The sequence below is a fragment of the Prionailurus bengalensis genome, chromosome C1 (assembly GCF_016509475.1).
Source record: "Prionailurus bengalensis isolate Pbe53 chromosome C1, Fcat_Pben_1.1_paternal_pri, whole genome shotgun sequence".
Taxonomy (NCBI): domain Eukaryota; kingdom Metazoa; phylum Chordata; class Mammalia; order Carnivora; family Felidae; genus Prionailurus; species Prionailurus bengalensis.
In genome coordinates this window covers 31,906,224-31,928,528 of record NC_057345.1, presented here as the reverse complement: position 1 = coordinate 31,928,528, position 22,305 = coordinate 31,906,224, and the positions used below count along the sequence as shown (strand labels likewise).

At 39.4% G+C, this 22,305-nt stretch overlaps 1 protein-coding gene and 1 pseudogene across 18 annotated transcripts in view; one reads left to right on the top strand and one right to left on the bottom strand.

Annotated features, from left to right (window-relative positions):
- SCMH1 (Scm polycomb group protein homolog 1) overlaps positions 1 to 22,305 on the top strand; it is a 188,452-nt gene that overhangs the window by 140,543 nt on the left and 25,604 nt on the right. For 15 of the 18 annotated variants that reach the window (XM_043574578.1, XM_043574579.1, XM_043574581.1 and 12 more), the window contains 2 exons: positions 4,099 to 4,331; positions 7,860 to 7,986. The exons of 2 other annotated variants lie outside the window; for them this stretch is intronic. In XM_043574578.1, coding sequence (XP_043430513.1) covers positions 4,099 to 4,331; positions 7,860 to 7,986 — 360 coding nt within the window. The remainder of the gene's footprint in view (positions 1 to 4,098; positions 4,332 to 7,859; positions 7,987 to 22,305) is intronic. One more of the 18 variants, XM_043574592.1, reaches the window with a different exon arrangement.
- On the bottom strand, positions 8,957 to 21,709 carry LOC122481597 (annotated as a pseudogene).

The following is a 22,305-nucleotide window of genomic DNA, read 5'->3' as shown; positions in this document are numbered from 1 at the left end:
TTCAAGGCCCTCATGTAAACAGATCTAATTGGGGTACTAGGATGGGGGAAGTTTGGTGCAGTATGTTAATTTTTTCCTATTAATTGTTTTACTTAATCCACTTGTATTTAATATAATCATTCATTTGGATTTAAGTCACTATTTTGCATTTCTCTTTTCTCTTTGAGTTCTTCCTCATTTCTTTATTCTTCCTTTCTTGACTTCTTTTGGATTAATCAGATATATTTTATTCTTCGATTTCTCTCTCCATAGCTTTTAGTATACATTCTTGTATAATTATTTAACCACAGCAGAATTTATTTATTTTAGTTAGCTATACTATGCAAATATGTATCATGGACTTATCAAAGTCTTCCTTAAATAAGCGTTTTTGTAACCAGTCCCCAAATAATGCAAAATTCTTAACAAAGTTTAACTCCTTTTGTCCCCTACTTCCATCCTGTGTGCTATTGGTTTCATATAATTTACTAATACATATATTGTGAACTCTACAAACCATTTTATAACTTCTTGTTCTAAATAGTCAGTTCTTGTTCTAAATTCTTTTATATCTAGCCACATAGTTACCCTTTCTTAGGCTCTTCATTTCTTTCTGCAGTTTCATCATTCTATCTGGGATTACTTTTCTGCAGCCTGAAGAACTTCCGTTTTATTTCCCGTAGTTTAGATCTGCTAGTAACAAGTTCTCTCAGCTTTGATTTATCTGAAAATAATTATTTCACCTTCACTTTTGAAGGAAATTTTCACTGGGTATAGAACTGTAGGTTGGCAGTTTGTATATCTTAGCCCCTTAATATATCATTCTGTTGCTTCTGGCTTCTATAGTTTCTGTTAAAAAGTCAGCCATCAATCTTACTGATGCTCCGATAAGATGCCTCTTTTCTCTCCGACTGCTTTAAAATATTTATCTCTGTGTTTCATTTTATTTGTATTTTATATTTTATTTTCAGCAGTTTAACAGTTATGTGTCTTGGTATAGTTTGAGGTATTTTTTTAGATTTTTGCTGCTTGTCAATTGCCGAGCTCTTTCTTCTTTCGTTGGTTTCTAAATATTACTTTTGCCTCATTCCCTCTGTCTTCTTGCTCTGGGATTATAGTTACTCATATTTTGGATCCATTGACTATACCCACATGTCTCTAATGCTCTAATCTGTTTTTTCCATACTTTTGCTTCATTTTGGATGTTTTCTATTGATTTTTCTTCAAGTTCATTGATCCTTTTTTCTGCTGGATCTTGTCTTCCCTTAAATCCATCCAACGAGTTCTTGATGTCTCATGTTTTTAATTCCAGTATGTTCATTTAATTTTTCATATAGATTCCAGTTTTCTGTGGGTGTTACCTTTTCTTACATTTTGTTCATCTTTTCCTCTACTTTCTTTACATATTAATTATGATTACTTTAAAGTCTCTGTTCCTCTATCTGGATCATTTTTTTTTTAATTTTTTTTCAACGTTTATTTATTTTTGGGACAGAGAGAGACAGAGCATGAACGGGCGAGGGGCAGAGAGAGAGGGAGACACAGCATCGGAAACAGGCTCCAGGCTCCGAGCCATCAGCCCAGAGCCTGACGCGGGGCTCGAACTCACGGACCGCGAGATCGTGACCTGGCTGAAGTCGGACGCTTAACCGACTGCGCCACCCAGGCGCCCCCCTCTATCTGGATCATATATAAATCTCCTATTGTCTGTATTTTCTCTTGATTACCACTTTTTTCTGCCTCTTATTATATCTAATATTTTTTGTGTGATATACTGGATATTTTATATAAAAGAACTGTTAAGGCTCCCACTAGTATCTTCCATCAGATATAATTCTTCCTTAGTTCTGTTAATCTAATTAGGATAAGGACCTGATTCTCTCAATCTAATCATGGATTGAGCTACTCCAGGTCTGGATTGTACCTGTAGCTTATCCCTGTTTCTTGGACATGGGCCCTCCTGGGCTCTTGATTGAGAACCTAATAGGTCTCTATCTCCTTAGCCCTGAAAAATTGCAAGAGATTGTCCTACCTTTGAGAGGTTAGGGGTTTGGCTCTTTAACCTCTTACTCCTTACAATTTCAAAATATGGCATTTATCTTGAGGAGGTATGTTTGAGGTACACCTCCTCCTTCTAGTGGGACCTCATTTATCCCCTAAACCACAAAATTATGAGAGATTTCATTCTGCCTTGTTATAAGCTCTCGGCCTAGCTTCACATCTCCATTGCGCAGACTCAGAACTCAGCAAATGTCCCATGGGGCAAATTGGACACACGTATGGAGCTCAAATACCAATCAGTCATAGCAACCTATTGGATTTCTCTTTCCTCCAGTAGAGGTCCTCTGCATAGGCCAAGCCTGAGCCTCAGTTCATGCCCCAAACTGACAAATGCCCTCAGGAAACAAAACAGTGTCAGCTACCTCGGAAGCCCTTCCCCCACTCAGGTCTGGAGTTCCAGTTCATCTAGTCCCTGTGATTTCTACAACACTGCAGTGTCTCTTCAAGAATGTATCTGAATTTTCATCATAATTTATTATATCCTACCTAGAAGCATAAACAGCATTATCCTCTACCTGCCCACTGGAATTAGCTTATGAACTAGCCTTCCTAGTTCTACTCCTGCTGCCTCCCACCTCTCAGAGAAGCCAGAAGGTTCCTTTCAAGTACATCCTGCCACTCCCCTGCTCATAATCCTCCAGCAGCTTCCCTTCATACTTAGAAAGTTCAAATTCGTTTTCATCCTCTGCAAAGGCCTGCACGATCTTATTGCTACTCCCTTTCTAACCTGAACCTCCGACACTCTTCACTCATTCAATTCTAGCTATACTGACCTCCTTACTGTTTCTCAGACACACTAACATGTCCCCATCTCTGGATCTTTGCACTTGTTACGTGCCCCCTACCTGGAAGGCCCTTTCCTCACATCTTCATAATGCTTTGCCTTTATTTCATTGGGGAGCTCTCTGTGTAAATATCACCACCTCAGAGTGGGCTTTCCTCACCCTCCTTTAGTTTTAATCACAGCACTTACCTGCCCTTATGTTATGTATTTATTTGTCTGTTTTCTGTCTCCCCAACGAGGAGGTAAGCTCCATGAGAGTGAAAACGGTGTTTTGCTAACCTATAGTAAGTGCTCAGTAACTATTTGTGGAGTGAATTAGATGTCCCTTAAGGAGAAAATGGATAGTCAGATATAAAATGGAAAGTGTACTGACATAGATATGTATAGAATGCTTGGGGTGTGGGGGGGAAGTGGCACTGACTTAACTTGGGGAATAGTCACACAAGGCCTCAATGAGGAGGTGGCCCTGGAGCTGAGTGTTGAAAACTGAGTATTGATGTTTGCTTGAATGAAATGGTGTGCAGAAAACAATTGGGCTACGGGGGCAGAACATTTGACTTCGGGAAACAATTGGGCTAGAGCATGGGGGTGGGGGTGGGGAATGTGTGTCAGGGAATGACATCAGGCATAACTGGAGAGCAAGTCAGGGGTAAAGTCGCAAAAGTGCTTGGATATCAGAGCAAAGAATTTGGACTTCACCTTGAAGGTAATATGGAGAAACAATTTTTAAAGTAAGGGTGTAAGGAGAGGTGCTGTCAGATGTGTGTACGTATGTCCATGTGTTTCACTACTCCTCATTGCAATGATCACACTAACACTTTAAGTGAATTGATGTAGAAAATTCCTAACTTGGTTGTCCGGGCCCAGTTTAAAACATAAGTCCTTATCCCCTGTTCACTGTGTAACCTGAAGGTATCATTTCCTCTTTTGAGCCTTGGATCTTCATTCTTAGCAGGAAGAGATTGTAGGCTTCTAAAAGTCATTCCATCTCTGAGCCTATGGGTTCTGTTTATATGCTTTAACTAGATGCCTTGGGGAGAAAAATTTAATATTTTCTCTGCATCTGCCAGAAATAATTAAAACTTCCAATTCTAACCAATCTAAATTCAGTTCTCCTGTGAGATTTTCTAACATTTAGGTCAGATGCCAGGAAACTAGCTTCTTGGGATAAAACTACCCAAGCAGAAGTAGCAAGTCTTTTTTTTTCCCCCCTCTGTTTGGGATGGGAATGCAGGTGGGTGGAGGGGGTGATAGAATGAGTCTTTTTCTTGCAGTTGTGATTCCAAAGAATCCCTATCCTGCATCTGATGTGAACACTGAGAAGCCCAGCATCCACAGCAGCACCAAAACTATCTTGGACCATCAACCAGGGCAGAGGGGGCGTAAACCAGGAAAGAAGCGGGGCCGGACACCCAAGCCCCTAATTCCCCACCCCATCTCTACCCCATCCAAGTCAGCTGAACCTTTGAAATTCCCAAAGAAGAGGGGTCCCAAACCTGGCAGTAAGGTAGGTAAAAATATGGGTTTCCCAGAAAGGGATAAAGGGTTATAAAGGGGTAACTCACCCATATCCATCCATCTTGGAAAGGGGCATGTCTGGCCCTATTTTCCACCTTGTGTATACTTTTAAACAGGAATCTCCTACATTGTCATCCCTGCTTAGCTAACTTACCTGGGAATTGGTAATGTAGAGATAGGATGGTGTGGATAAGAAACACATTTTGACTGTGAGAGTTACATTTGAGGAAATTCTGGTCTAATGTCTTCCCTCAATGAAAGGCCCTGCTCCTAATTGTTAACCTACCCAGAATGAATGCCCAAGCACATGAACAGAAACAGAAAATTGACTCTGTACATGTATTTCTTTTTCTAATCCTGCCCCTTCTTTTAAGAAGAAGGAAAGAACATTACTGAATAGCTAGCAGGTATAAGGTTCTGTTATCAGACACCATAACATACATATCACGTGATATCACAAGAACCTAGGAGATGAATGATGTTAATGTCATTTCATAGTGAAGTAAATTGAGACTTAAGAGATGTGAAAGGACTTCCCTAAGGTCACATAGCTAATAAATGGCAAAGGTTCCAGAGATGGGGCCCCACATGTTCTAGTTCCAGGGTCACTGCTGCCTTACCATGGGCACCATGGGTACTCTCCCACATTTCCTGAAGGAGCTAACGCTTACATCTAGTACAGGACAAGACCGCTGAGTCAAGCGTCACTGAGCACCATTACTGCAAGAACCACCTTTTTTTAGTCATGACCAATTCTTCATGCGTGTCTTCCTTAAGGAAACCATTGATAAGAAAGTTCCTCAGCTGCTTCTATAGGGCTTCCTTTGGCATCATCTCCACTCACTTTTTGTCAGGGGATTTTCTGCATCTCCCTCCTGAACTAGACCACCTGAGTTTCAATGTAGAAATGATACCTAGTTCTCCCTGGGCACTCCATTCTAATCTCATGAGTTCTTCCCTAAGTTTGGTTGGTTGACTGATTGTTTTGGCTTTGTGTATTAGCTCCAGTTGACTTCAGTTCTTCTAGAATACAAGCTCCTCAAGGTCAGGAACCTAGTCTTGTTCTTTTCTCTTTTTTCCTGTAGTGCCTTGTATCTTAGTCTCTTGGGAAATGTTCAAAATATGCAGGATGGATGATTTTACTTATGATGTTCTAATTGAGATGATCTTATTTATTGGTTTTGAATTCTTGATATCACATCCTCATCTTCTATGTAATATATGTGCTCTTGATCTATCTATCACTAACCCCTAGCCCAAGTCCTCGTTCATTTTTGTCTCCACTACTCTCTTCTTATTCTCCTGCTATGGAGAGACACTGAAGGCTCTAAAGATTCCAAGGCCAAGAAGCCATGCTTTTGATGATGTGAAGACATTTTAAGGGCATCAGATTAACCTTGAAAGTTTGCAAAGACAGAATTAAAAAGTAGAAACTCAAGCAGATAGACTTTGTCTCAACATAAAAGGAACGGTTAAATCTATCCCAAAACAGAAGTAGTGATATGCCAAGAAGAAAAAGAAGAAAAAGAAGAAGAAGAAGAAGAAGAAGAAGAAGAAGAAGAAGAAGAAGAAAAGAAAAAGAAAGAGGAAGTAGTGATCTCCCATCACTAGAGGCATTTTGTCAGGGACTAGATGACTATATGGGAGGGATATTTTCAGGAGAGGGAAGTAGGAGAGAGATGGTTGGATTAAGTGGCCTTTGAGATCCTTCAAAAGCTAAACACTGCGATTCTATGATCGCTGCTGCTCTGCTTCCTTGGGAAGTCCTAAACATAGTAATAACCAAATTCCCCGTTCTTTCCAACCCTCTTGAAAACAATAATTCTCATCTTATCCTGTATTTTATGGGCTGGCATTTGACTCGCTAATTCCCCCTCCTGTCCTTATGCCTACTTCTGTAAATGTATATGCCTTCCACTTAACCCATGACCCTTCTGTTCCCTTCTAAAGTGAAGTGGTCTCATGACTAGAGCAGAGGCTTTGAAGCCAGACAAACAGGTTTATATCTCATTTCCATTTCTTACCACTTGTGTGACTGTGAGAAACATCTTTGAGTAAGGCTCTGAGCTCCAGTTTTCTCACCAATAAAATGGAGATGAGGTAATATATGAATAGATATGATACATGTATCTCAAATAATAATGATGTCTTCCATCTCTCTGCTTTCTGCTACAATATTTGGGCTTCTAACCTACCAGGCTTGTTACTTCAGGGATCCCGTGAAATCCCACCACCAACTCAGTGAAGTTGAGCTGATGTTTCCTTTCTTCCCTGGCTCCTTGTTTATTTAAACTTTTATTTTAAGCAGTGTCCAAAAAAAAAAAAAGAAAAGAAAAAAGAAATGTCCATGTCCCATGTATGCTTTGAATGTTTCATGTTTGTATGATAACTTCCACAGACAAGGCCATCTTATATATGCCTGCTGTCACTGGTGCTGTCACTTTAGATAATATACTCCTAGAAGGCAGACAGGTTTATATAGCTCCCAGCAGTGGAAACATGGGACATTTAGTAAAAAGGGATTTCTGAACCTCAGTGATGATTACAATTTCCTTGCATTTAGAAAGGCTTTTAGAAAACTATTTCTTGGAAAGAACCTTCTGAGATCTTTCTCTCCTACAGACTGCCCTGAACAGCATAGAGGAGATACTCGATTTTTCTTAAATCATTTGTAATCCTTCCCCCATTATTGGTATTCCGTACTGTGTGCTTCATTCAAAATATTTATTGAGACTTATTATATGGCAATTGCCATACTAGGAACAGTACTCAGAATCAGACCCTCAAGGAGCTCCAGGCTAATAGGGGACCCCAGTATGTAAGTACGTATGACAATACATTGTGACAGATTCAATACAAAGTACAGAGATAGCACGAAAGAGACAGTATCTAGAGGAAATCTAGAAAAAATTTCCTGGATAAACAGATATCTATAAGGTTAAAAAAAAAAAAAAAAGGCCATTCCAGGCAGAAGGGACAGATATTACTGTAAAAGCAGAGCCCAGGTAAAATTGCAGAGCTTTTAGAGAAGTAATTTAGTTAGAGATTCAAATCTTAGGGTAGAAAGTTTAAGATAAGAAATGGCAGATGATAAGCTGAAGAGGTAGACAGAGGAACGAATTGGTAGTTAGGGGAAGGAACGTTTCCATTTTTAAAGAGAGAAGCAAAGTACAAAATAATGTCAAAGTAGACTTAAGCCTTTTGTACTTTTGTGTGCCCAGCTGATGAAGAACCTGGAATTTCAAATGATAACATTGAATCTAGTATAAATGACAGTGAATTAAGCGCTGGCTCTGTAGAAGCCCAGAGTCTTGTACATAGATTCAGAAAATATTTACTAAGCATCTACTGTATGTAAAGTTTGGGGCAAGATTCTGTGTGGAAAACAAAGTGAAAACACAGCCCTATCCACAAACACATATTTTGTTTCATGGGTTAATTGAGTACTAGGAATAGAGGAATCAGAAGACAAGTTACCTGCCATGGGTAGCAAACTTTTCCCCATCCGTTTTGACAGAGGAAACCTCGGACTTTGCTGAACCCACCACCCACCTCACCAACAACCAGCACCCCTGAACCGGACACCAGCACTGTACCCCAAGATGCTGCCACCATCCCCAGCTCAGCCATGCAGGCCCCCACAGGTAAGAGCAGATCATGGTATTAGCTACAACAAGGCCCAGGCCCCAGTATCTGTACTTTCTCTTGTCTTGCACCAGCAATTAGACCCCTGTCCATTTGTAAACCTAAATCAGATCTTTAAAAAAAAATTTTTTTTATCTTTGGCACTTGAAATAGTTTCAGAGAAACCTTCATCCTTTCCAAGCAATTGAAGAAACTTGGATAGATGTTCTTTGTACTCAGGGCTGGGGAGCTGGGGCATGGGGTGGGGTGGAGGCAGGGCCAGCACCAGGAGCCCCCGGCCCACTTTGTATTAATACTCATCCTTTCCATTTGGGAGTGCTCCCTGTTTACTGACCCCTTGCAGAATCCTTCCAGCATTACAGTAATTCTGCCACCACTCAAATACGTGTGCAACTGCTCTGATTTGTTTTTTTTCTAGTGAAAATAGTCTTTCTTGGATATTTAGAAAATAGGATTGTGGGAGATATTTCTCATTAAGAACTTTGGTACACTATAACACATGAGGAAGAGTCAGTAACTGCCCAGGGTCCCACAGGGCTATTCGCTCAGCACGACTGTAACCCGATAAGCTGCCTAAGAAAACCTTAGCAATTTAAAATCGTGTATATACCTTATAGCTAAATTTTTTTTCCCATAAGTTATATTTTATAGTAGAACTTAATTACTCTTTTCTGACTGTTAAAGAAATGGCACAAAATTAAGCTAATCAACTTGGGTATTTGTATTTATTTTCTTCTCTCCTGGGGAGTAAATTCAGCCTTTCCACAGCCACTTGGTTTCACAGAGCTCTTAGTCAAACGCACACGGCTCTTCCTCGGAGAAACCAGAGCTGTGAGCCTCTTCACTGCCTGGGACTCTCAGCCGCCACTCAAGGAAGGGCTCACACTTGAGTTAGCACAGGCTGGAAAAAGAGCTCCTGGAAGGGCAAAAACAGGGTGCTCCGGTGGTTTTTATCTGTGGAGCCTGCTGTTGAGGTATTAGTTTGATTTTTTTTTTTTCCTTAAAGGAATCCTTTTTCCTACAGTGTAACCGCCACTCATTGTCACCAGTACCGTCTTCCTAGTTCGACTTCCCTTCCCCTCCCCAGCCTTCAGACTCTTCCCGCAGTAATTTCTGCTGCAGCAAAGTTTGAGGAAAGCTGGATCATTGGTGGGACATCATCTTATGGGAACCATCATCTCTGTCCTCAGTTCAGGTAAAATAAGAATAGTGGCTGCAGGCTTCATTTCCAGGATCATATCAACAAACCCATCCAACTCAAGATCTTGTAGTGGCTTCTTTTTTCCTTGAATTGGCAAGCTCTCCTCAACCCAGTTCTGATGGAACCTTAAACCTCCTTCCTTGTGACACTTCTGGCAGCTTGGTTTGGTCTGGCTCGTCCCCACTCTGTGCAAGACTGGTCTTTTGGGGTGGGCTTGATTTCAAAGGCTTGGACTCTTCGGTGAGTGGAAGCAGAATAGGAATGGCCTTTTGCTCCCCTGAGGTGACAGGTCTCTTGCAGAGTGAGCAGTGGTTCCACTCCAGGGTTTCTCTTAGGATCTTAGCTGCTCGGTGCTAAGTCATCCCACAGTTCCCCCTCTGCACTAGTGAGTGAGTGGGGCCTTGGCAGCATCCAAGGGTTCTGTAGGACAGATCTGTGCTTTGACAGTTTGGTTTGCAGACTCCCTTGGCTTGCTCCACTGAGGCAACTTTTTACAACTTGATGGGAAGTTTTCACTGTCTTCTGAGGTATTTTTTACATCTGAGGTTCCGTTTGTGGGACATTCAGTAGGCTGAGAAAATCACTCACTTTCTGAAGAAAGGTCAATACTTGTAGTCGAACTTGAGGCAGTGCGTTTGAAGATGTTGGTTCTTTCCTCCTCCCACAATCACCTCTGGTCCAAGTAGAGAGACCACCATTGCCAGGCTGTGACAAGTAACTGCCACAGTGGAATCACGGGTAGCATGCCGGCCTGGTAATACCTGTGACGAGGTGACTTTCTTCAGCTGCTCCTGAGTGAAGTGCTCCACATAAGCCTCCAGGTGAGACAGCAGCACTTGCCACGTGTGCTCATCGTGACCCTCAAACAGCTGGAGCAGCACGGGGATCACCTGTGACTGGAACGGGGCCAGCAAGAGCCAGCAAGGGAGTTCTGGGGTTTCCCCCTGTGCAGTCTTTTACGGAGCCAAGCAGATGAGGAAGAAAACTTTTAAAGGCTGCTGGCTCTACACACACCAACTGGTTAAGCAGAAGAGGCACCAACCATGATGCTATTAATTCCTCTCACGAGCAGCTGAAACTTGAAGAATTCTGATTTTTTTTCCTCTTTACTCTTCAACATTAAACTTTTCAAGAAATTCACAACTTCTAGACCATCGTTCCTGAGGAGGTCATGGGCAAGGTGCAGAGTGCTGGCTGACATCTTGGAATGGGATAAAGCAAGGTCTGTTGAAAGCTGAGGAGAACATCCACCAAAACGGAGACCCAGAGCTACAGTTATTTTCCAGAGTGCCTTCTCCCTCTTCTCAGGACCCCTGTAGCTGCAGACTGACCAAAGCAAACACCAGCCCATACAAACCCAAACAAAGCCCAGGCTGATTTTTTAGCATCATTGATGGTGGCAAACTTGGTGCTGTGAGAGTGAACATGACTTTTGGAGACCAACCAATGAACATTTGATTCAGAGCAAAGTGTGGTGACTATTTTTTTATCTGTCTCCATTTCATAAACCAGCCATCTATGAAGGTAACTGAAAGAGCTACACCAGTAGAATAGATATACAGTTCTCATTTCTTTTTTTTTTTTTTTTAATTTATTTATTTCGAGAGAGAGAGAGAGCCTGAGCAGGGGAGAGGCAGAGGGAGAGAATCCCAAGCGGGCTTTGCATATCAGTGCGGAGCCTGAGGCCTGGCTCGATCCCACAAACCACGAGATCATGACCTGAGCCGAAACCAAAAGTCGGACCTTAACCGACTGAGCCACCCAGGTGCTCCTCTTTTTTTTTTTTTAAGTTTATTTATTTTGAGGGAGAGAGAGAGGGAGGGAGGGGCAGGAGAAAGGCAGAGAGAGAATCCTAAGCAGGCTCCACACTGAGACCACAGACCGATGTAGGGCTCGATCCCACAAACCATGAGATCATGACCTGAGCCAAAACCAAGAGTTGGATGCTTAACTGACTGAGCCACCCGGGTACCCCATGAATAACATTCATTTCTTATGTGTAAAGTAAAGATACGTGTGTGAAACCTTACTCTGCTTACTCTGCAGATTCTCTACCTTCTTTAGAGATATTTAAGCAATTGGAATAGTCCCCAGGGAAGTTAGCATAGTCTTTTTCTTAGAGTTAACTATGTCTCCACCCAAATCCTGGAATGTTAGAGCTTGAAGGGAAGGCCAGCTATAGTTTCTTCTCCAGCTAACCATTGGAAGACAACATAGCCTACCTGTGGTATTTATGTCCAGTTCTAGTCAGGGTCTTATCACATATTTCTCCAAATACATCATCTGCATCTAGCCCCAGCCAATGACTGGGTTTGCTTAGTCTAAAAGAGTGTCATTAGATTAATGAAACAGTGGCCTTTGCCCCTAAGCTCCATGGATGAGGAAGAAAAACACAGATGAACACTTTTCTATGAATCAATAGAAATATTGATTATATTTCCCAACCCCTAGATGCCTGTATATTTGCTTGGTTTGCCCCATATCATTCTGGATACCTCTAAGGTGCCTAGTTGTCTTTTCAACATTACCTGGAAGACCCACATTAGTGGATCGCTTTGGCAATATTAAGAGCCTTTTCTGGTTCCATACAAATTTGAGGATTGTTTGTTTTAGCTCTGTAAAGAATGCTGGTGTTATTTTGATAGGGACTGCATTGAATATTTAGATTGCTTTGGGTAGTATTGACATTTTAATGATATTTGTTTGTCCAATCCATGAGTATGGAATGTTTTTCCAGTTTTTTGTGTCTTCTTCAATTTCTTTCATAAGCTTTCTATAGTTTTCATTGTATAGATTTTTCACTTCTTTGGCTAGGTTTATTCCTAGGTATCTCGTGGGTTTTGGTGCAATTGTAAATGGGATCGATTCCTTGATTTCTCTTTCTGCTGCTTTGTTATTGGTGTATAGAAATGCAACTGATTTCTGTACATTGATTTTATGTCCTGCGACTTTGCTGAATTCATGGATCAGTTCTAGCAGTTTTTTGGGTGGAGTCTTTTGGGTTTTGCACATAGTGTCATGTTGTCTGCAAAGAGTGAAAGTTTGGCTTCCTCCTTGCCAATTTGGATACGTTTTATTTCTTTGTGTGACAACCCACTTTAGAAGCTGAAGATTTAACTCTTCTTAATCTCCTTGTCACTTACCCACCCACACACACTTCCCTATCTTAATACCATGATATTATAATTTTGATTAGATTGAAAGCCAGTATTTTCTCATTGTAATTTGTGGAATGCTATTCTCAATTGAACCAAGTAGTGTACTATGATTATTCTTCCTTTGTTGCACATTTTGTTTTCAGAGTAAATCTTGTTGATTTCTTTGTTTATTTTGCTAGATAGTTATTAATTCAACCTTAAGCTCTCTTACTACTATGTATATCTCTCTTTATGTTCAAGCACATTATATATTCTATCCATTTCAAACCCTTAAAAAGAAGTCTCTTCTGGAGACTTCTGAGTTTCTCAACATCCTCTTCTCCTACCACTTGTGTTATTCCCGGTTTGCTCCTTCCCATGCCTTTATTTTCCCATGTAAATGTTTCATAGATATGCATGTTTAATTTTGCATGAAACCTATTTGTTCTCTTTGAAGCTTCTCTTCATCAGTAGTATTCTGCAATCTCACCTGAGATGTGAGTATTTTTACTTGCCATGCTGGACACTTCATGTGCCCATCCATTCTTTAGTTTCTTGAAATTTTCTTAAATTCTTTTTTCAGTGACTTTCTCCCACTTCTTTGTCTCCCTTCACTCCTTCTGGCACACATGTTATTCAAATGTTGAACCTCTTGAACTCGTAGTGTAATATTATTAACCCTCTTTATTCTTATCCCTATTCTCCTTGACGTTTTGCTCAACTTTTGTCAAAGCTTACCTCAACTGTATCTTCCAGACTTTGTATTTAGTTTCTTGTGTCTAGCATCTTACTTTTAAAGTATCCTTATTCATTATTCTAGTGGCATTTTCCAAAGGGTGTTTGGTGGAAAACCAGTCCTGCAAAATTATCTGCCTAAAAAGATCCTACATACATTTAGGAAATTGGTCACATACACTTAGTGTATGTGACTTCCCCATTCTTGGATATTCGCATCTGCTATGAACTCTTTTTTGTTTTCTGAATTTTTTACTAGACTGGTTTTTTTTTTTTTTAGGTTCACTACAAAATTGAGCAGAAGGTCCAGAAATTTTCCATATACCCCTGCCTCCACACATGCACAGCCTTCTCAATTATCAGCATTCCCCCACCAGAGTAGTAAGTACATCTGTTTCAAGTGATCAACCTCTAATGAAACATTATCACCCAGAGCCCGTAGTTTACATTAGGGTTCTCTTGTGGGGTTGTACATTTTGTGGGTCTTCACAAATGTATAATGGCATGTATCCACCATCATAGGGTAATACAAAATATTTTAACCGCCCTAAAAAAACGTCCATGCTTTGCCTATTCATCCCACCTTCCCCCCTAACTTCTGGCAACCACTCATCTTTTTGCTGTCTCTGTAATTTTACCTTTTCCAGAATGTCGTGTATTTGAAATTATGCAGTATGTAGCCTTTTCACACTGACCTTTTCACTTAGTAATGTGCATTTAAATTTTCTTCATGTCTTTTCATGGCTCACTTCTTTTTAGGGCTGAATGATATACGATTGTCTGGCTGCATCACAGTTTATCTATTCACCTACTGAAGGACATCTTGTTTGCTTCCAAGTTTGGGCAATTATGAATTAAGCGGCTGTAAACATCCATGTGCAGATTTTTGTGTGGACATAAATTTTAAATTCCTTTGGGTAAATACCAAGGAATGAGATTGCTGGTCATATGGTAAGAGCGTGTTTAGTTTTGTAAAGTATGGCCAAACTGGCTTCCAAAGTGGCTGTACCATTTTGCACTCCCACAAGCAATGAATGAGAGTTGCTTTTGCGCCACATCCTCGCCAGCATTTGGTGGTGTTAGTGTTCTGGATTTTGGCCATTCTAATAGGTGTGCAGTGGTATTTCATTGTTGTTTTATTTTGCATATCCCTAATGATATACACACACACAAGGGAAAGCGTCTTGTCATATGTTTATTTGCTATTTGTGTATCTTCTTTGTTGAGATAGCTAACAGTTTTTAATTGGGTTCATTTTCTTATTGCTGGCTTTTTAAAAATTCTTTGTATATTTTGGAAAACAGTTCTTTATCAGGTGTACCTTTTGCAGATTTTTCTCTCCCTCTGTGGCTTTTCTTCTCATTATCTTGATTGTGTCTTTCACAGAGCAGAAGATTTCAATTTTAATGAATCCAGCTTTTCAACTATTTCTTTCATGGATGACACCTTTGGTGTTATATCTAAAAAGCCGTTGCCACACCCCAAGGTCATTCTCATTTTTTCTCCTGTTTTATTTTCTAGGAGTCTTATAGTTTTGAATTTTACATTTAGGTCTGTGACCTATTTTGAGTTAATTTTTGTGAAGGGTATAAAGTCTGTATCTAGATTCCTTTTTTTTTTTTTTTTTTTTTTTGCATGCAGCTGTCCAGTTGTATCAGTGCCACTTGTTGAAATGACCGTGTTTTTCTCTATCGTATTGCCTTTGTTCCTTTATCAAAGATCAGTTCACTGTATTTATGTGGGACTGTTCTTCCGCTTTCTGTCTGTTCCTTGATCTATTTGTCTATCCTTTCACCAATACTATACTGTCTTGATTACTGTAGCTTTCCAATGAGTCTTGAAGTTAGGTAGTTTCAGTCCTTGTTCTTCTCCTTCAATATTGTATTGACTATTTAGAGGTTTTTTGCCTCTGCATATAAACTTTAGATTCATTTTCTCAGTAGCCACAAAACAACTTGCTGGGATTTTGATTGGGATTGCATTGAATTGTAGATCAAGTTGGAAAAAACTGACATCTTGACAATATTGGGTCTTCCTGTCTGTGAACATGAGATATCTCTTCATTTGTTTAGTTTCCTCTTTCTTATTTTATTTTTTTATTATGATAAGTGTACTCTTTAATTCCCATCACCTATTTCACCCATCCCCCTACCCAACTCCCCTCTGGTAACTATTAGTTTGTTCTCTGTAGTTAAGAGGGTTTTTTTATTATTATTATTCATCAGACTTTGTAGTTGTCCTTATGTAAGTTCTACATATTGTGTTAGGTTTATTCCCAGTATTTTATTTTTGGAGGTACTAGTGTGAATGTATTGTGTTTTTAATTTCAGATTTCACTTGTTTCTTGCAATTTGCCTTTTTTATATTTACCTTGTATCCTGCAACTTTGCTATAATTGTTTATTAGTTCCAGGATTTTTTTTTTTTGTCAATTCTTTTGCATTCTGTACATAGACATTTGTGTCATCTGTGAAAAAGAGAATTTTATTTCTTTTTTCCCAATCCGTGTACCTTTTATTTCCTTTTCTTATTACATTAGTCAGGACTTCTGGTACAATAATGAACAGTTGTAGTGAGAGGGAACATGCTTACCCTGTTCCTGATCTTAATGGGAAAGCTCCTGGTTTCTCACCATTAAGTGATGTCAGCTGAAGTTTTTTTTGTAAATATTCTTTATCAAGCTCAGGAAGTTCCCCTCTAGTCCTTATTTGCTGAGAGTTTTTATCATGAATCAGTCTTGGATTTTGTCAGATGTTTTTTCTGCATCTATTAATATGATCATGTAATAGCTTTTTTTTTTTTTAGCCTGCTTATGTGATGTATTACATTAATTGATTTTGTAATGTTTTGAACCAGCCTTGCACACCTGAAATAAATCTCATTTGGTTGTAGTGTATATATATATTTTTTAATGTATTGTTGGATCGGATTTGCTACTAATTTGTTGAGGATTTTTACATCTACAGACATTGGTCTGTAATTTTCTTTTCTTGTAATGTTTTTCTCTGGTTTTGGTATTAGGGTAATGCCAGTCTCCTAGAATGAATTATGAAGTATTCTCACCGCTGCTGTTTTCTAAAAGAGCTTATAGGTAATTGGTAAAATGTATTTTTTAAATACTTAGTAGAATTCACCAGTGAATCCATCTGAGTCTGGTGCTTTCTATTTTGGAAGAATATTAATTATTGATTCAATTTCTTTAATAGTTATTGGCATATTCAGATGATCTTTTTCTTCTTGTGTGAGTTTTGGCAGACTGTGGATTTCATGGATTGGTCCATTTTATCTAGATTATCAAATTTGTGGGCCTAGAATTATTCATAGTATTGCTGTGTTATCCTTTTAATGACTATGGATCCGTAGTGGTGTCCCCTCTTTTATTTCTGATACTAGTAATTTGTGTCATTTTTTTTAATTTGGCCTGTCTAAAGGCTTTTGATACTATTGATCTCTTCAAAGAACCGGCTTTTGGTTTCATTGATTTTCTTGTTCGATTGACTTCTTGTTTTCAGTGTCATTGATTTCTGCTGTTCTTTATTATTACTTTTCTTATGCTCACTTTAGATTTAACATGCTCTTTTTTTCTAGTTTCCTAAAGTAGAAGCTTAGATTTTTTTTTTTCAACGTTTATTTATTTTTTGGGACAGAGAGAGACAGAGCATGAACGGGGGAGGGGCAGAGAGAGAGGGAGACACAGAATCGGAAACAGGCTCCAGGCTCTGAGCCATCAGCCCAGAGCCTGACGCGGGGCTCGAACTCACGGACCGCGAGATCGTGACCTGGCTGAAGTCGGACGCTTAACCGACTGCGCCACCCAGGCGCCCCACTTAGATTTTTTTTTTTTAATGCTTATTTATTTTTGAGGGAGAAAGAGACAGAGTGCGAGCAGAGGAAGGGCAGAGAGAGAGGGAGACACAGAATCCAAAGCAGGCTCCAGGCTCTGAGCTGTCAGCACAGAGCCCAAAGGGGGGCTCAGACCCACAAGCTGCAAGATCATGACCTGAGCTGAAGTCGGCCACTCGACTGAGCCACCCAGGTGCCCCAAAGCTTAGATTATTGATTTCAGATCTTTCTTCTTTTCTAATATGTACATTCAATGCTATATATTTCCCTCTATCCACAGCTTTTGCTGCACCCCAGAAATTTTGATAAGTTGCATTTTTATTTTCATTTAGTTCAAAATATTTTTAAATTTATCTGGAGATTTATTCTTTGACCCATGTGTTATTTATATATATATTGTTTAACCTCCAAGTATTGGGGGGATTTTCCACCTATATTTCTATATTACAGATTTTTTGTTTATTCCATTGTGGTTTAAGAGCAAACATTGTATGATTTCCATTCTTCTAAATTTATTAAGGTTTATTTTATAGCCCAGTGTGTGGTCTGTCTTCATGAATGTTTCATGTGAGCTTGAGAAGAATGTGTGTTCTGCTGTTGCTGAGTGAAATAACCTACAGATATCAATTATATCCAATTGATTGATGGTGCTATTGTGTTCAACAATGTACTTACTATTTTCTGCCTGCTGGTTCTGTCCATTTCTGAGAGAGAGATGATGAAATCTCCAATTAAAATAGTGGATTCATCTGTTTATCTTTGGAGTTCTATTAATTTTTACCTCGGACTTTTTTTTTTTTTATTTACTTATTTTTAATAGAGAGAGACAGAGCACACGTGGGGGAGGGGCAGAGAGAGAAGGAGACACAGAATCCAGAGCAGGCTCCAGGCTCCGAGCTGTCAGCACAGAGCCTGACATGGGGCTCGAACTCCCAAACCGCGAGATCATGACCTGAACCGAAGTCGGATGCTTAACTGACTAAGCCACCCAGGTGTCTGTCCCTTTACCTCTGACATTTTGATGGTCTGTTGTTAGGTGCATATACCATAAGAATTGATATATCTTCTTAGATAAATGATGATTATATCATTATGTAATGCCCATCTTCATCTGCAATAACTTTCCTTGCTCTGTAGTCTGCTCTGTCTGAAATTAATATAGTTATCTTTCTTTCTTTTAATTAGTGTTAGTATGGTATATCTTTATCTCTTTGCTTTTCATCTATATGCCTCTTTATAGTTAAAGTGAGTGTCTTGTAGACAACATAGAGTTGGGTCTTGTTTTTTGATCCACTTTCAGAATCCCTTTTAACTGATGTATTTAGACCATTGATATTTAAAGTGATTATTGACATAGTTTGATAAGTACCATATTTGTTGAGTTTCCTATTTGTTGCCTTTGTTCTTTGTGCCTATATTTGTCTTCCACTTTTTCTCTGCCTTTGGTGGTTTTAAATGAGCATTTTACATGATTCCATTTTTTTCTCCTTTTTTAGAATATGTTATACTTTTTTAGGGTTTGTTTTTTTTTAAGTTTATTTATTTGAGACAAAGTGTGAGTTGGCGGGGCAAGGGGCTGGGGGGAGGTGGGCAGGGAGAAAGGGAGATATAAAATCCCAAGCAGGCTCCCCACTGTCAGCACAGAGCCCAAGGCAGGGTCAAACTCATGAAACCGTGAGATCGTGACCTGAGCTGAAACCAAGAGTTGTATGCTTAACCAACTGAACCAACCAGGTGCCCCTCTTTTTTAGTGATTTCCCTAGAATTTACAACATGCATTTATAATTAATCCAAGTCTACTTTCAAATAGCACTATACCACTTCACAGATATAATAACAAGAAATCCTAATTCCTCTTTTCCATCCCTTGTATGATTGCTGTCATTCATTTCACTTACACATAAGTGTTAGTAAGTATATACATAACACGTACAAATATATTGTTGTTATTTCTATTTTGAACAAACTGTTATCTGTTAGATCAGTTAAGAATAAGAAAAATAAGTTTCTATTTTGCCTTCATGTATGTCTCCTACAGTGCTCTTTATGTAGAGTTGAGTTTCTGATTGATATTATTTTCCTTCTCTTCAAGGAACTTCTTGAACCTTTTTTGTAAGATAATCTACTAGTAATAAAGCAACAAACTCTCTCTCTCTTTTTTTTTTTTTTTGTCTGAGAAAGTCTTTATTTCTCCATCACTTTTGAAGGATAATTTTTCAAGGTACAGAATTCTAGGTTCGTGGATGTTTTCCCTCAACACTTTATTTACTCCAGTGTTTTCTTGCTCACGTGGTTTCTAAGGATGTAAGTTTTGCTGTTGCTCCTCTATAGGTGAGGGGGGTTTTCAAGATTTTTTTCCTCATTTTTTGATTTTCTGCATTTTTATATAATATGCTTAGTTGTAGCATTGTTTTTGGTATTTCTCATGCTTGATGTTCTCTGATCTTCCTAGATCTATGGTTTGGTGTGTGATATTAATTTGCAGAAATTCTTCTGTCCTTATCCCTTCAAAAATTTCTTTTGTTCCTTTCTTTATTCTCCTTCTGATATTCCCGTTATGTGTATACTGCACCTTTTACAGTTATCCCACAGTTCCTGGATAGTCCCTTGGGAGTTTTTGTTTTGTTTAGTTTTTTCAGGTTTTTGTTTTTTTTTTTTTCTCCTTGCTTTTCAGTTTGGGAAATTTCTATTGAGATATCATCAAGCCCAGTGATTCTTTTCTTGGCTATGCCCACTGATAAGTCTACTAATGAGTCCATCAAAGGCAGTCATTTCTGTTGCAGTAAACATTGCAACAGATCTCTAGCATTTCTTTTTGATTCTTTCTTAGAATTTCCATCTCTTCATTTACATTGCATATCTGTTTTGCATGCTGTCTACTTTATTCATTAGAGCCCTTAGAAAAAATCATAGTTTTAAATTCCCAATCTAATAATTCCAACATCCCTGCCTTGTCTGAGTCTGGTTTTTACGCTTTCTAGTCTAAGGCTAGTTTCTTATGTGTATGCTTTAGTCTTATGCTCTGTCTCTTAAAACTGCAGTTTTTGCCTTTTAGTATACCTTGTAATTTTTCTCTTGATAACCAGACATGATGTACTAGGTAAAAGGAGTTGTAAATAGGCCTTTACTAATGTGATGGTAAGGTTCTAGGAAAGGAAGAAGTGTTCTATAGTCCTATGATTAGGTCTCAGTCTTTGCGGGGGGTGGGGGGCGCCGGGAAGGGCTGTGCCCCTAAAGTATGAACTTCACCAGTATTTCTTATCCTCCTTGCCCTTAGGTGGGACAGGATGGCTGGAGGAGGCTAGAATTGGGCACTTCCCTTTCTCCCAGGTAGGTTAGGCTCTATCAAATCCCAGCAGGTTAAGCTCTGGTAAAATAGTTTTACCTGAGGGCAGGCCTTGTTAAGGCCAGTCTACTCTTCTGTAGACTCTTGCGTGTTTTTAAAATGGTTCCTTTTCTGCACTCACTGATGGAAGCATGAGGGGATTTTTCTGTAAGACTGTGAGAATGTGGTTGAGCTCCTAAAGGTAAAACTCACAAAAGTGTGGGACACCTCCCCCTCAATGACTGGGTTTCTCTAGAGTTTTTAACTCTCAGACTTGTCCACACTAAACTTCCAGCAATTCATCAGTTACGTTTAGATTTTCCTGCCTTGGCATTGGTTACTGTGGAAAGTGTCTGCTCATGGGTTTCTGCTTGGTAAAATGTGGTTTTCTGTATTCTCCCATTTGTCTCCAAACTTGGGTGGCATCAGTTTGCCCTGCGACCTCACTTCTTTGAAGGATCTAAAAAGGATTGTTAATTTTTCATTTTGTTCAGCTTTTCACTTGTTGTTAGGATAGAATAGCCACTTCCAAGCTTTTAACATACTGAACCCGTCTCCAATTTTTTTACAGCCTCTGATTTCATGGATGCAGTAGAAAACCAAAACATGACAATTATAAATTTTAATATTTCAATATTTAATATAAAATTTATATATTTTTAAAACAGGGCAAAAGCATAAACTATGAAAGAAAGGCATATAACCTTTTATATACCAGAAAAAGGTGATATCTTATTAAAATTAAGACAACTCATCTCTCTTCTACATGGCATCATTTGGAGTAGCTCATTTGGGACTGGAGGATCCAGTTCCAAGATGGTTCATTCACATGGCTAGCAAAATTGGTGCCGGCTATTGGTTCTTCTCTACACGGACCTCTCCAGAGGGTAGTTTGGTTCCTCATACCATGGTAGGTGAGTTCCAAGAGCAATTGTCCCAAGAGACAAGAAGTAGAGACTTCCATTTTCTTAAGACTCAAGCCCCCTAATTAGCATAGCATTATTTCTACCATATTTTACTGATTAAGCAGTCATAGAGCTCAGATTCAAGAGAAGGAGAATAGACCCCACTCTTCTATAGGAAGAGGGTCAAAGAATTATGGACCACATTTTAAAGTCACCTCAGTCTACTCTCTGGACATAATTCATTTACATTTTTCCTGCCTGGGAAATTTATTCTTCCCCTTGCAAGAGTCTCCATTAAAAGTCTCTTACCTTTACAAATCAGGCTCTGGATCTGGGATCTCATCATCTAAATCAGATGCAGGTGCAGATGAGACCTCCCAGGTGCAGATTGTCAGGCACAGCTCCTTGAGTGTCGTTCCTCTCAATCTGAAGACCTGTGAACTAAAGAAAAATGCTGTCTGCTCCCCACGTAGCCCACCTACAGTGGTGGGACAGGCATTGGGTGACTTACAGATACACCCATCCAACCGGGAGTAGTCCCTGGCCTGTAGAAATTCTGAAATCCAGCCGGGCGCATGTTGCCAGCTCCTTAATTAGACCCAATATTACTTTCTTGGGACTGTTTTCCATGGCTCTCAGCTTTGTCCTCTGAATCATCCTTCCTTTTCCACAGAAAACTGAGATTGCTTTCTTGGTCTTCATCCCGTCTGTGAAAGGTTTGGGTCTAAAGGCTTCTTCTGTTCAGTCTGTACCATTTCTGTCCCTTTTAGTCTGAGCTGCCAATGCTTCCACCACAATGAGTCTCTTAGAAACTTGAGGGGTTTACTGGGAATATTATTGGGATTTTCTTCATTAGACAAAGGCACAACCAAAATCTCTTGAAGATAAGCTCTTCTCTACTTTGGGCTTCCTCTGTGGCTGCTGTGAGACAATGCTCTTAAGAGTCTTAGGAACTCCTACCGTTTAAGGGAAAAAATCTACAAGACTGACCCCTAAGATTCTTAGAGGGCCCTTTGGTCAGAAAGAGTCTACGAAGCATAGTCTTAATCATTCTGGCACCTTAATAAAATATTCTATTGCCCCATCTGGATTTGACCCTTTCATAACTTAGAATTATTTGCCTTCTGGAAGGACTAGAAATGAGAAGCAATTTTATTTGTGGGCTTTTTAAAT